This window comes from Protopterus annectens, chromosome 5.part1 (assembly GCF_019279795.1).
Source record: "Protopterus annectens isolate FY-2018-M chromosome 5.part1, PAN1.0, whole genome shotgun sequence".
Taxonomy (NCBI): Eukaryota; Metazoa; Chordata; order Ceratodontiformes; family Protopteridae; genus Protopterus; species Protopterus annectens.
Window position 1 is genome coordinate 626194541 of NC_056736.1, and position 16510 is coordinate 626211050.

The 16510-nt window shown below is 38.1% G+C and overlaps 1 protein-coding gene across 1 annotated transcript in view; it reads right to left on the bottom strand.

Moving 5' to 3' along the window:
- LOC122803568 (WD repeat-containing protein 49-like) overlaps positions 1-16510 on the bottom strand; it is a 1120011-nt gene that overhangs the window by 836594 nt on the left and 266907 nt on the right. The window contains exon 9 of the mRNA XM_044073240.1: positions 13344-13389. Coding sequence (XP_043929175.1) covers positions 13344-13389 — 46 coding nt within the window. The remainder of the gene's footprint in view (positions 1-13343; positions 13390-16510) is intronic.

Here is a 16510-nt window from a genome sequence, read left to right on the forward strand (position 1 = left end):
TTGTGGGCAGTAATTGACTCCAGCTGTGATATTAGTATAATACAGACAGTATCAACACACACTAAAGATTGCTGCCACAGCCATGACAACACATGACATAAAACAAAAACATGGGCGGATTTGTTATGTTATGAAAACAAATGGGCAACCCAGTGATAATGTAGATATCACACCTTATAAGCAGACCAGTTGGTATGTGACCTGTGTCCTGGGGTAGATAGTATGTGAAACATCCACCAGCATGTGGTCACAGTGGTGACCACTCACTTGTATGTAGTACAACTACTGAGTTTGTGCAGGACATTCACATCAAAGGTCATAATACCTCCATAGGTCACAGCCTTCATCCCACCAATAACTGAGTACAATGCACCCTTCTTCATGTACCTCCCTATACATCTTCCAGTGATATGTAACTGACGTGTACCACCTTTGGCACAGTGAGCTCCTACACATCTTATTGGCCATACCCAGGTATTCTTTTTGTTGCATAAATATTACTGTCTGATGATGCAGAACCCCCATCAAGGTGTTATATCAGATGCATGTATGACATAGGTTCATAGGTTTATAGATTAGTACTGGGCTAACTGCCCTTGTGAGCAATTTTAAGCCTAGCTAATTATCCCCTGTGAGATTCAAACCCTGTACCTTGTGTTTGTAAGGCAAACACCTTAACCATTAGACCACCCTCCCAACCCCAAATATCTCCTCTGGTGATGCACACAGTACATACATAGCTGTTTGACAACATTGATGACATGGTTTATATTCTTGACAGCGTGGGTTTTTTTTTATATATATATATATATATATATATATATATATATATATATATATATATATATATATGCCATGCACACTAGTCAGTTAGTCTGTATTGATCATAAAAGCACATACAGGTATAGCAATATCCCTCCTAACACCTCCAGCAGATGCTACAGTGTTGAGATGATGTGATTGATTACCCTCACATTTCATAATAGCTATACAACTGTGGTCATGCAGAACCATCTATGATCACTTAGATTCACATATGTTGTGACAGAGACATAGGATTACTGGTGGTATTATTCTGATATTGTCCATGATTGTGAGCACTTCTTTAACTGTTGTCCATGAGCCTGTAACTCTGTCCCACATTTTGGAGACCACTGCTGACATTACAGTCATATTCAGCCAAATCAGTTTGCACAGCTTCACAATATGCACCCAACCCCGATCATATATATCATTCCTGATAGATGTCCTCTCCATTGTTCATGTCAGGATGCTTGTATCACAAATGCATCTTCTCCATTGTTATGTCACCTTGTGTGACAGTCACATAATATACATTTTTATTGTGCAGTCCATACTGTACCATGTCTATATATAATTAGCGTTCCTCCTACAACTGTCCTCCATTTATATGCCCTCATCTGCTGTACATTACAATGTTTCACCTGTCCTCTTTCCCTGTGTTCATTCCGACAATTCATCTGTGTCCCTTTTTAATACACATACTTCCTCTGGCTGTTTATTTTAAATGGTAGTGCATGTACCTTTACAAATCATTTACAAACTTTTGTACAGAATGCCTGGAATGGGATTCCACAATACTCTGTACTGTATACACTATCCTGTACTGCTTTTGGACCATATAAATTGCTATATGATAAATCCTGGTAATCACTGCAGCATTCCACACAGTCCTGCTGCATTACATGGTTACCTCACCAGCAACACTATTATCAGCCATGAAACCGTGGTTGTTTATGTTTAAACGTGGTGTGCTGCATGAATATGTAATCACTGCTGCTCATGATGCAAACACAAACTCCATGGAGGCGTCGCTCGAAGCTTACATGGAGTTTACTGAATCCTATTGTAAGTCTAAGATAATGTCCCTACTTAGTTTAGCAGAAGCATATTGGTGTAAATCAAGAATAGAAATCAAACCAGAAGTAGATAAAAATCAGGCAGCAAATGAATGTGCCAAAAAACAAATGAAAGAATATAAGCTGAAGGATCAGATAAAAAGGCAAGAAATGTGGAAAATGTATAAATATAGTTGCAAGTACAGAAAACTCTTGGAACAACCTCATGTTGATCAAGACTGAATGCAGGAATGGTTAAGGAGAGGTGAATTTAAACCAAAAAAATGAAAGGTTAATAATATTGGTGGCCCAAGATAGTGGACTATGTACACGTTGGTTTACAAAGTCCATTGAATATGTGGGAGACACAGACAAATGTAGGTTTTGTAAAACAGAATTGGAAACAGTCACACACCTTGTTCCTGGCTGTGATATACTACTGGCAGAAGGATTGTATAATGAAAGGCATAATAATGTGGTAAGACTGTTGCATTGGGGATTTGCAAACATTATAATATTGAAGTAGCTGAAAGCCACTGGAAATATGAGCCACAAAGATTACAGAAAATGATGAAGTTTGTATCACATGGGATCACCCATTACCAACACTTCAAAAAACAGATGCAAGAAAACCAGATATAGTAGTCCATGAAAAGAAGACAAAAGTGTTATTGACCACTGAAATTGCTACGCCCTGTGACTACACTGTCTTACACACAGAGTGACACAAAGTCATAAAATAGCAGGGTTTGCAGGCAGAAATGAGGGCAAAGTTGAAGAAGCATACACAGACAGTTCCAGTAGTAGTAGGAGCAACAGGTCTTATAAAAAAGAATTTACAATCATATTTAGATATGTTACCGATACAAGTAACTCCGTATGAATTAAAGAAGGAATCATTACTGGGCACACTGCGGATGCTGCGAACAGCACTTCTGGCTATCATCAAAGATTGAAACAATACTAATTTCATGAACGTTAATCATACTTTGACTTAGGAATGGGATTCATCCTTGCCATAGTATTAGAAATTCAAAAGATTTGGAGATATTAAAAAGATGCACATCTGTCAACTATCCCTGTTGCATATTGTCCCAGACCTTTTCTCATACTTTTGGTCTTGTCCTTTGTAAACTTTCTGATTTTCTGGTAAACTATTGAGGATTGCAGACAAGTCAGTAATGTCAGATATTAGCATTTCATACTTCTTACGGTTCAGAAAATGCATGTTGATGCAAAAACTGTTGTATTAACGTTTAAGTGATAATATTTAAAATTTGTCCCTGATGTTACCCTCAATTATTTTTTTGCTGAGTCCAGATTTTTTGAGCAAATCAGTTGTGTAGAATACAAGGAAAAAATGTCTCTCAGCTGTCCCTGATTATGAAGACCATCTCTGATTTTCCCTCATATTTTTGCTCTGCACCTGATTTTCTTGGAAAATGGGTCTTATGTATTGCTCCTTGCTCTGTTTTGACTTGTGAGAGCTTATATTCCTTATCCTTCTCTTTTATTGGCTCAAGTGCAGAGCCAATGACAGAGAGGGAGAGACATTTCTTTAAGATTGTTATATTCAAGATGGACCAATAGCAGATAAGCCTCCAGTCTTACACTATTAAAGACTTTTGGAATCGTTGATATTGTGCAGTACTGAAGACATACACTAAAATATTTCAAGCACAGGCATCAATGCCCTTCTAGTCTGCCAATATACTAGGCCAGTTGTTCCCATAATAGGTGTCCAAGTTGTTCTTAAAACTATCTAAAATAGTGTTTGCTTTAATGTAATTAAGGATTTTACATTGAGTCAATAATGCCAGACATTAGTATTTTTATAGCTATTATTTTTCAGAAAATGTACATTGATGCAAAACTTATTGTTCTTTTAACTTTCTAAATGATTATAGTTGTCTGCCTCTCATCTGTTCCTGACATTTGCAGAAAGTTTCTGATATTGCTTCATATTTTTGCAATCATTTGCAAAACCTTTTTTGGTAAATCGTTGAGGATTACAGTCAGTCAATAATGTCTGTAATTAGAGTTTTATAACTTTGCTCAAAAATATATTTATGATATACCTGCTTTTCTGTTAACTTTTTTGAAGTAAATTAGAGTGCTTCCTGTAGTTTAAAGCATAGTGTTTGATTCACTTTCACCTCCATTTGCCTGCTGTGTGACTTTGAGCAAATTACTTAACCAGATAAAACTCATAGGGTTTGTCCCTGTAAAGGGGCACTTTGTCCAGAGGATTTACCAAGTTAACAAACTGATTAAATAAATAAATATATAAATAAATTAAAATAAAATAAATTGTCCATTGTTGGGCCTTTGCTCCTCCCATTATTTCTGGCTTTTGTCCAGAATTCTTGAGCAAAGCAATTGAGAAGTTTGGCTTTCTGGTAAATTGCTCTGGATTCCAGCTACTAAATAATGACAGGTATCTAAGTCTCGCTCTGTGTATCCTTCAAAAAATGCTTGCTAGTGCAGAACTTGTTATTCCAGCAACCTTCTAAGTATATAACAGAAATACTTAAAATCTGTTCCTGCTTGGTCTTTGTCTCTAATTCATGAATAAAGAAGTTGAGAGGGCAAAGAGGAGATGAAGTGGGTTGCACTGTATGGTTCTGACAGCAGCAAGAAAAGATGCAATTCTGGGCCATTGTTTTATGTAGTTATTCATTCACTTTATTTCAAACAGATATCTGAGGTAAACAGTCATACAAGCGTCTGTACTTGATCACATCTGTGTGTACATATGTGGCCAGTGTGTTTGGAGAAGGCATAGTTCTCCATTGTTGCTGATTTCTTGTAATCTTTACAGAATTATCACTTATGACATAGGATATCACACATTTATATAAATGAAAACAAACTATATTGACATTTTCAGTTGCAGATATTATATATCCCATATAATCTTCTATACCATCATTGTCAATCAAATATTACATAGCATATTTAATTCCTTCCTTTACTTAAACCTCAGTCCTCCTCTAAAACATTATTCTGCATGTACCGTCCCCACAATTCCCATTGTTTTCTATGTAATTCACTCCTCCCCTTTTCTAAAGATCCCACTTCCGGTTCTTTTACCTCTGTTACTATATTCACTACTTCTAATACGGTTGGTTTAGACTTTGATTACCATATACTACTAATTGTTTTTCTGTCAGCTACCAGAATTAAACTCAGCAAGGCCTTACTATGCCTAGGCAAATTAAATCCTGTAACACAGCTCAAAAAATAATTTCCTTAGTTACTCCAATTTGCTCACTCGGTATTTCTGACAGAGTAGTCTGCAGGGAATTTATAAAGTCTGTCATCTCATTAACCTCCTAAAAATATGATCCCAATTACCTCTTTCTTCCGAATCATATCTCCAACATTTGCAATCTACTTGAGGAAAAATTCTGTGGAGTCTGCTTGGTGTATAAAAATACCTATGCAAATGCTTCCAAGCAAAAATCCTAAATCTTATAGAATGGCTGCTGAATTTTAGCTAATATTTGTGGTCTGTTCTTTATACACATTGTAGTTTTCTGGCACATTGCTGTGAGTGAAGTCACTAAATGATGACATACATATGAATTCCAGACTTGATATTCCCCAGAAAATGCTTTCTACTGTAAAACCTGTATAATGGTTAAGGTCTTTGTCTCATAGACACAATAAAAACAGTTTGATTCTGATCTCAGGTTGTTGGCTAAGCTTAAAATGGTCCTTCAGGCAGTTAACCTACTAATCACCTATGCATTTTCTAAGTATATAACAGCAATACTTAAAATTCCTGATTTTGGCTTTTTGTGTCTGATTCATAGGCTAAAAGATTGGGAGAGCATGGGGGGTACAATGGAATACACTTCATGGTTCTCACTGCAGTGAGCTAAAATAGATTTTATAAACACAACTTTCATGATTGCTGCCAAATATAAACACTTCCACACTCCAAAATTTAGAAAAAAACACCATTTGGCACAAAAATATTACTTTATTAGAAACCAGGAGCAATGTGTAAAAAACAAAAATGAACTAGCGCCTCGGCATACGCCTTCAAGTTCAAAAGTTTTAAAACACACTAAAGCACTTAAATAGTTCATCAATCAAAACATTACGAAATAGAAGCAGACTGCATATGAATTTAAATGAAAACATAAAGCAAAAATAATTCAGTTGAAACAAATGAGTTCATAGAATAAAAATAATTATAATAATAATAACACTAATAATAACAATAAGCTAGTTTAATACAAAAATACACATATCCTAACTTCTATGAGATGAGGTTCCAAGATACTTTCAAAGCTTAAATATTTCATAAGTAATTCATTATTAAGACCCTTTGGTTGCAAAGTATCATAAATGAAAATAAACCAAGCCTCCTTCTGTAATAACATATTAGAAGGATCTAAATATAAATCACAACATGTCAACACATACATTATAAAGAACCTCAATAAATCTGAATCACTATTATAACATTTGAAAAAATGTAACACTTTGGCTGTGCCAGACTGTTAGCAAATATGTTACCTATTTGTCTTTAAATCTCTACACTCCTCACATAATGTTTCAGTATATGCTATTTTGACTATGAATTCCAGCACATTTCATGTAGTTTAATAGCTTGTAAATGTATTTTCAATAAATGTGACTTTCAAGGCAAGAGAAGTTTTACTGTTGCTCATGCTATGTCTGTTTTCAGTGAGAGTTTTTTTTACCAAATGGATGTCAATATTTCTGCTGTACATCCTAAAGTAAATGTTTTAAATTAACTCCAGATCTTTGTGATCATTATAAAAGTGAAGAAAAAAAATATTCACACTAACAGGTTTGAACAGTGTTTTATGGTAACTGGGGCGAGACAACCAAATTATGGGATACTGGTATGGCTGGGGGCCCTATTCGACTACCCTATCAAAGGCCCAGTGTGACTATGATCCAACTCTGCATACCATGGATTTTCACAGAATCCTCCAATATTACAGTGGCAAAACTAAACACCTGTGACAACCCAATTTGTTTTTTTGTATTCTTTAAGAAATGTCAAGTAGGCAACATCTAAATGGCTTCATAGCTATATGCACGTTGTTATGAGAAGTTCAACATATCATTCTTTGTGTCCAGCCTTCTCAGATCAGCTGTCACTAAAGCAATGCCTTTCAACTTTTCCTAGTTAGGGGTTGCCACAGCAGATCACAGTCTGCTATTGATTGGCAGTGTATTTTTATGGTGTCAAGTTGCCAACCCAGCACCGAACCTTCACAGAAGGCACATGCACACATGCACCTGCCTGCATCTCTTTAAAGTTCATTTGTCCACAGGGAGGACATGCAGACTCCACACAGAAGGTGCTCTAGCTGAAAATCGAACCAGAGAACCTCTTTTTGTGAGGCAACAATGTTAACCTCTGCACCACCTCAGTTCTCACAAACATTCTGAGTTAATTTTTTTTTAAAATAATAGTCTCAGATCAGCTGTCACTAATATTAAAAAAAAACTTAACTCACAATGTTTGTGAGGCTGCAACTTAGATTTCTAGTCACATTTTTATAAAACATTAAAAATAATTTGTCTAGTCTGGGAGTTTCTGTAATGGTAAAGGTTCAGGGTATGATTCTATCTATTCAGGGAAATTGGCTAGGCTTAAAAAACATGGCCCACAATAACAGCTAGCCTAGTACTTACATATGAACCTATGAGCCTAGGGTCAAGAGAATATATACCGCTGAGGTCATGCATTTGTAATGGTCTGCCTTCCACCCTGTTTACAGGTGGAGGTATACTTCTCGGTACTCTGATGGTCAAAAAATGAACATACTGTAGCAACAATTCTTATGACTAACATATCACAGATGTGTGAGAATACTGAGTATAAAAGTACATGCTTGTACACAAGGTCATTGCTTAGGACAGGGTCCACCCCACCATCACTTTCCTGTTGGTCTAGCACAGGCCTGGTTTTGTTGAAAATGGTTGCCATGGTTTTGGTACAGGTTTCGCCTGGTTTGCTGTGCTTCACTCTCATATGTGTGTCATTTCTCATAGGTTCATAGGTTCATAGGTAGGTACTAGGCTATCGGCCCAAGGGCCTACGTAAGCCTAGCCAGCAAGGTTCCAGCTTACGCCACCCAAGAAAGTTATTTTCCTGTGCCACTGTCCAGCAGAGACACAGAAGTGATCCCCAGGGTGTAATTCCTATTTACCATCCACTCATCAAGATTTTTCTTGAAGAGTGTTAATGAAGAACTTTGCTTGACATAGATGGGTAGCTTGTTCCAGAGTATAGGAAGTCTCTGGGACAGGAATCTATCCCTCCAGCATGTCCTGTTTATTGTGGTGACAAGGTTTAGGTCCCTAGAGCATGTAGCTCAGAGGGATTGGGATTTCTTTAGGTGTAGCATGTCCAACAGCTCTGGATTTGACATAGCTTTATATGTTAGGCAGAGATCACCTCGGAGTAGGCGATATTCTACGGAGTAAAGCTGGAGTTTTTTGAGGCGGTCAGTGTAGGGCATTTGTTTGAGGCTAGTAATCCTCTTTGAGAGGTACTTCTGTGGCCTTTCCAGCTGCTGCAGATGTCTTGTGAGGTACATTCCAAAAGGGGCGTTGTACTCTATAATGGGTCTAATGAGTGACGAGTAGAGGGGGAACAATGACCTCTTTTTTCCTGGATGAGAACCCTTTTATGATGAGGTGTGCCACGTATTATCATATTATATTATCATATTAGTTGTTCTCTTTTCTTCTATGAATAATTGATAATTAGTATAACCATGATGATAACATGAATTTCATCAGGATAAGCCAAGGAAAAATACATTTGTTTTAAAGCTTAAGCACTTTTATCTGTATACAAGTTAAATCAGACTTCATCAGAATCTGTTAAAAACAGCACTAAGTTGTATTTAAAGCAATTCATATGATCACATGACAGCTGACCTCTGTGCATGAGAGTAATATCAAGAAGAAAGTTATTTATAACGCACCTTATAAACCTTCCATTCATTGTAAGAACTTCAAGAGTTTTGTTTTTTTTTATTACAGAGAAAGCCAACAGTTCTAGAGAAGGAGGGTTGGGAAACACTTCACAATACAAGGAATTAAGGTGGCAGCTCCTACTGAATGCATCTGAACCTCTTAGCATTAGTGATGCAATCTCCGTTGCCACTGTATTTTGAGGTTTTGACAGCCAAATTGTAAAATAAAAACAAGGTGCTTGATCTAGTTTGATTTCAAAAGCAAAGTGGGGTCAGCCTTGGTTAGTGTTTGGATGGGTAACTGTTTTGGAATGTTGTTGTGTCTTTCGACTTTTCCCGGTTAGGGGTCGCCACAGCAGAACTTCAGTCCGCTAATGATTGGCAGTAGATTTTTACGTGCCGAGTTGCTGGCCCTGATGCACAACCTTCAACAAAGGTACGCTCATTCACACATGTCTCCACACAGAAGATGCTCTAGCTGAGAATCGAACAGGACAACGTCTTACAGTGAGGCGACAACGCTACCGCAGAACCACTACTGCAGTTGGTAACTGTTTTGGAATGTCAGTTTACTTATTGTTGCAAGAAAAAGTTTTTATATACATACATTTTCTATTATTATATAGTGTTATTATATACTGTTTTATCATTACAAGTCATTTTAGTATAATTCAAAGGAGATGTTTTACATATACTTGTGTATTTTTATTGCTATTCATACTCGTGAATGACTGAATATATATGTACATATTTTATTAAAGTTTTTAAACATGTATTTATCTTTAAGAATGGGGGACAGCTGTCATGTGATCATGATTGAAATGCAGCATTTAGTGTTGTTTTTAACAGATTCTGATGAAGTCTGATTTAACTTGCATACAGACAAAATTACTTAATATTAATAAAACTTATTTTTTCTTGGATTATCCTGGTGTATCTCATCTTGTCAGCAGGGTTATTCTACTTTTGGTTCCTGATTAATATTTTGAGTTGTGGAACAAACATTTACTGCTTTTTAATTTATAATAGTGACATATATGTTACTGCATTTAGTTCTATTTAGTTTGATGCTGGGTGTTGAGGCATTTTACAGATATTTTCCCATTTGCCTCTTTCAGTACTATATTCTACCTTTACATGTGCTCCCCAAAAAAGGATAAGGTAAGAGTGCACAACAGATTCCTACTTACAGCAGGGCCACTTCTACTGGCTGTGGCTCAAGACTGTACTTCCACATTCCTACGCAAGACTGCACCTCCATATTCCTGTGCAAGCCTACACCTCCACATTCCCACACAAAACTGCACTTCCACATTCTCACACAAGACTGCAGATTCACCATTCCCACACAAGACTGCATCTCCACATTCTCACACAAGACTGCACCTCCACATTCTTGCACAAGACTGTACCTCCACACTCCCACACAAGACTGCACATCCACCATTCCCAACAAGACTGTACTTCAACATTCCCTCACAGCACTGTACCTCCACATTCTCACACAAGACTGCACCTCCACATTTTCACACAAGACTGCACTTCCACATTCTCACATAAGACTGCACCTCCACATTTTCACACAAGACTGCACCTCCACATTCTCACACAACACTATGCCTCCACATTCCCACACAAGAATGTACCTCCACGTTACCACACATTCTTACACAACACTGTACCTCCACATTCTGACATAAGACTGCACCTCCACATTCCACACAAGAATGTACCTCCACACTCCCACAAAAGACTGCACCTCTACATTCTCACACAAAACTGCACCTCCACATTCTCACATAAGACTGCACATCCACATTTTCACACATGACTGAACCTCCACATTCCCACACAAGACTGCACCTCCACATTCCCACACAAGACTGCATCTCTACACTCCCACACAAGACTGTACCTTCACATTCTCAAACAAGACTGCACATCCACCATTCTTGCATAAGACTGCACCTTCACATTCCCAGAGAAGGCTGTGCCTCCACATTTTCATACAAGAATGTTCCTCCAAATTCCCACACAGGACTGTACCTTCACATTCTCACACAAGAATATAACTCCACATTCCCAAACAAAAATGTACCTCAGCATTCCCACATAAGACTGCAACTCCACAATCCCACACAAGACTGTACCTCCACATTCTCACACAAGACTTTTCCTCCACATTCTCATACAAGAACATACCTCCATATTCCCACAGATTCTCACACAACACTGTACCTCCACATTCCCACACAAGACTGCACCTTCACATACTCCCACACAAGACTGTACCTCTATACTCCCACACAAGACTACACCTACACCATTCCCAGACAATGCACCTCTACATGTCGGTTAGGTTGGCATAATGGTTAAGGTGTCTGCCTTACAAACACAAGGTGCAGGGTTTGATTCTGTCATGGGATAATTGACTAGGCTTAAAATGGTCCACAAGGGCACTTAGCCTAGTACTAACCTATGAACCTATGAACCTATAAACCATACATATTCTCACACAAGACTGCACATCCACCATGCCCACATAAGACTGCACCTTCATATTTCAGTGCAAGACTGCACCTCCACATTCCCACACAAGACTGCACCTCCACATTCTCTCACAAGACTGCACCTCCACATTCTCTCACAAGACTGCACCTCCACATTCCCACACAGGACTATACTTCTACATTTCTGCACAAGAATGTACCTCCACATTCTAGACAAGACTAATCTCCACATGCCCACACAAGACTGCACCTCCATACTCTCACACAAGACTGTACCTCCACATTCTCACACAAGACTGCACCTCCACCATACCCACACAAGACTGCACCTCCACACTCTCAAACAAGACTATACCTCTACACTCTCACACAAGACTCTACCTCCAAATTCTCACACGACTGCACATCCACCATTCTCATACAAGACTGTACCTCCATACTCCCAAACAAGACTGCACCTCCACACTCCCACAAAAGACTGCACCTCCATATTCTCACACAATACTGCACATCCAGTATTCCCACATAAGACTGCACCTCCACATTTCCAACAAGATTGTATCTCCACATTGCCACAGAAGACTGTACCTCCACATTTTCACACAAGACTGTTCCTCCACATTCCCACACAAGACTGTACCTCCATATTCCCACACAACACTGTACCTCCACATTCCCACACAAGACTGCATCTCCACATTCCCAAAGAAGAATCTACTTCCACATTCCCACACAAGACTGTACCTCTGCATTTTCACACAAGAATGCATTCCCACATTCCCACATGAGAGTGTACCTCCACACTCCCACCTGAGAATGTACCTTCACATTTTCACAGGGATGTCTGGCTGCTGAAAACTCCAGGCTGGGTCCTGAAATCTGCCTATAACTGATTACTGCAACAATGATCCTATATTTAAACATCTACTATTATGTTAAGTATACTCACACAGATGTAATTTCTACAGAGGTTGAATGAGTGACAGATCCTTCAGCTTGCAACCTGTGGCATTACAGAGGTGTACTTGATAGAAATGAAGCACATCAGAAAAACTGTGGCTTTCTACTCTGCACTACTACTACAGCCATTCAACAGATAAAAATAATCTTATGCCTGGGTCATCTATTTTGGTGCTGCTATCATTTGGAGTGTGCATGTGTGTATGTATGTATGTGTGTCCATGTGTGTGTATGTGTGTGTCTGTCTGTGTGTGTGTGTGTGTGTGTGTGTGTATATATATATATATATATATATATATATATATGTATGTGTGTGTGTGTGTATGTGTGTGCGTGTGCATGTGTGTGCATGTGCACATGCATGTACTGCATGTGTTGGCACAAATGTACAGGCATGCGTGTATATTATGTGGTGAGGGGAGCTGAACTTTGAGCACCAAAACCAATAGCTCACCTTTACTGTGAACTGCTCTACACAAAAGCTTTAGATGGCACTACAGATAAGACACTTAAGTTATTGCAACGCCTTAGCATTGCTCTATACGTTCATCAAAACAGCTGGCACTTATGCATATATTTACAGTTCCTATATACAGACAAAATACCACTGAATTATACTCATTAAATATGTAAATTGTTTCTTCACATTAACATTTCAATAACTCATGTGTTTTATTTAAAATTTCTTCTCTACAGATCCAAAGTTAATAATTAATTAATTTGATTTTAAATCTGTTTTATAAACTTTTACATTCATTTTGCTCTTATTTACTCCATGTTAAAAAAAAAAACAGCTTAATTCATAATGCATTAAATAAATGTATGTGAAAACAGCACCGGAAGGAAATATAAAGCTTATAAACACTGATTAAAATTTATATGAAAATATATATTTGCACCTGTGTGGATGCAGTCAAAATATGATTTGAAACAGTTATGAAATAGGCAGTTTATATCAGGTCACTTTTTACTTATGAAGCAGCAGAAAAGAGTCACCTACATTTGAAATAAGTCATGTCTCCAGTAAAATACATTACCTTATCATCACCATACAGAATCATACACTCGTCAGGGCCTGTTAAGCTAAAAATAAACAACAAATCAGTTTCATAAGAAAAAAATGCTTATATTACACACATTTACAATGGTACATGAGCAAATACAATGTCAAATATCCTGACACAAAGAAGAATACATTGTTGAATTACTTAGGAACCACATGCATCATCTGTGACCTTATTAAGAAAAATGAAGATTACATTTAATGTACAAACTAAGTCAACAAAAAGATCATTCTTATTCTGAAAAGCACATAGTAAATGCTTCCACAAAACACATATCACCTAAACCCTACCCCTTTCTCCATTTACTCAAACGTAGGGGCTACATTGCTTACTTAATTGTACTTACACCTGCAACTGACACTTCAACCCTTTACTGTCTTTTTCTTGACCCTTTCCAACTCTGACATTTCGCCCTCCCTCTGCCCCCACACTACCTTTTATTTCTCCTCTTTCTACCATTTTCAAATTCTTCTTCTTATATTTCCCCATATGTTTTCTAAACAGCTGTAACAAGGTCTTAATTCCTCCACTGTACAACCTCTGTAATTAAGTCAGTCACTTTCAAGTAAAACCTAGTCAAAGGTAATTAGGTTTTACAATTATTCTGTAATTATGCCTGTCTTTTTCATATCTAATCAATCATTCTCTTTATTTATTTGTGCAACTTGTTCTCTCTGTGTTTATTTATTTGTGCAACTTGTTCTCTCTGTGTTTATTTATTTGTGCAACTTGTTCTCCCCAAGCTGATTATAAAAATGTTCCTGGTGAAACAGGGTTCTACCCCAATCATCAAATAATAAAAATAAATGCTACATGAAAACAGCACATATAATAACAGTACACAACAATACTTTACAAGGTGGGGCCTAGTGAAACTTAAAATATAGATTCAAGCAAAACAAATCAACAAATTGCATTGTTGCTCATTCAAATAGATACCCTCTACGTGAGGCATATTACTGAAAACCATATTAAAATAAAGGGAACCCAAGCAGAGCCTTGTGGTGCACCAAATGATATGTGGGCAGAGGGTGATATGTACTGGGTATTGTGGGTAAAGTTTCTATGGAACCAGTGTAAGAAGTTTTGGGATAAGATGTACTTAATAAGTAGGCAGAGCAGTATTTCATGGCTGATTGTCGTAAAGGCCTTTGAAAGATCAAGGAGGGCCGTTCCAACTAATTAATTACAATTTAGATTGTAGCAGAGTTGATTTGCATAAAATACAAGTGGGCTGTTTCAATACCATGCCCTGGCCTGAGTCCACAATGATAAAAGTTTGTCTTCCCATAGACGATTTAGCAGTTGCAGACATACACTTTTTCAGTAGTTTTGAAAGGGCTGGAAAAATGGAATGACACCATACTAGTCAAGATCTGTTGCTATACCACCCCTGTGGCTGTGACTATAACCAAGGATTTCCACATGTTGGATAAATGTCTTTCCTTAACAGACCTCAGTATAACAATGGCCATGAGTGAGACAATAGCATCAGTACAAAATTTTAGAGAGAATGGGGGTGTTGCCTGTTAACAAAAAAACTAAAAATATCATCTCTATCATCTTACAGACCACATACATTGGAATTCCAGATAAATGTTTGGTGTTACAAAATGGCCATGGGAGTACTAATGGTGCCATACTGGTTATGACCAAGTCTGATGAATAAGCCTGAAATATGTCAGTGAAGTGATGACAAAATTTGGTGGGAATTTCGTGTGCAGGTCACCTAAACACTGCTAACATCGTATTATAGTCACAGTTTGCATAAAGTACAGTTGCATAAGTTCTACTTACCTGTAACAGTGTATGTTCAAATTATACAGTGTCTCAGTGGCATATGGATTCTGCACCTTTGCAAAACCACACTGGCAGCTTTTCAGAGCTCAGAGTTCCCTCCTCTGTCTCCCTGTGATATGGGGTCTGCTAAGTCTCTCCCATCAGGAAAAGCCTAACTGCTGCCATAGGAAGTCAGTTGTTCACAGTTTTAGTGCTAATCAGGAGGAACCAAGAAGGACCAGAAGCAAGAGTTGCCTGAAATTAACCCACTTGCAGCTAAAAAACACCAACACAACCAACCAAAGCCAGCCAACATAACAAGTTTGGAAGCTACTAAACTATATAAATTAAAAAGGGGGGTGGTGGGTGGGTGGGTGCTGCCACTGAAGCAGTGTGAAATTTAAACATCTACTGTTAACTTACCCTACCTGGGAGGAGGAAGGATAAAGATCCTGGAGCCCCTGGAGAATGGTCCTTCTAAAGACTGCTCTGGAAGCTGAGAAAGAATCCTGTCTGTAGTGTTTTGTAAAAGTATGAGCAGAGAACTAGATTGTTTCCTCTAGAATGTTTCTAAAGTCCATCTTTTCCAATATGTCATTGAAGAGGATAAGGCTCGAACGGAATGTGCCTTCAACTTGCCTAGAATAGATTTACCATGGTGGGCGTAATCTTAGATACTAATATTAGAGGGTCAGCCCAGGTTGGAAGGTTTGGAGACAAAGCCAGATAGGCAAGATTACGTTGGTTTGGACATGTGCTGAGGAGGGATGCAGAGTATATTGAGAAAAAGATGCTAAGGATGAAGCTGCCAGGTAAGAGGAAAAGAGGAAGGCCTAAGATAAGGTTTATGGATGTGGTGAGAGAGGACATGCAGGTGGTTGGTGTGACAGAGCAAGATGCAGAGGACAGGAAGAAATGGAAACAGATGATCTGCTGTGGCGACCCCTAACGGGAACAGCCGAAAGATGAAGAAGAAAAGAAGAAGAAGAAGAAGGAGTAATGAAAAAGAATGGCAGAGGACAACCAATGAGTAATTGTTTGGTTAGAGACAGATTGACCCTTCTTAGCCCCAAAATAGGAAATAAAGAGCTGTTCAGCCTTCCTGAAAGACTTACTTCTGTCAAGGTAGTACCTGACCTGCCTGTGCACACTCAAGGTGTGCATTATCTTCTCTCCCTTGTTTTCAGACTGCAGAAAGAAAACTGGGAGGTTGATGGCTTTATTGAGTGTAAATTCAGAAACAACTTTTGGCAGAAAACAACTCTGTCCTTGTGGAAAACCAGATAAGGTTGGCCAAATATGAGCACTTGTAGCTCAGAGACTCACCTTGCAGATGTCAGAGCAACCAGAAAACAAAACAG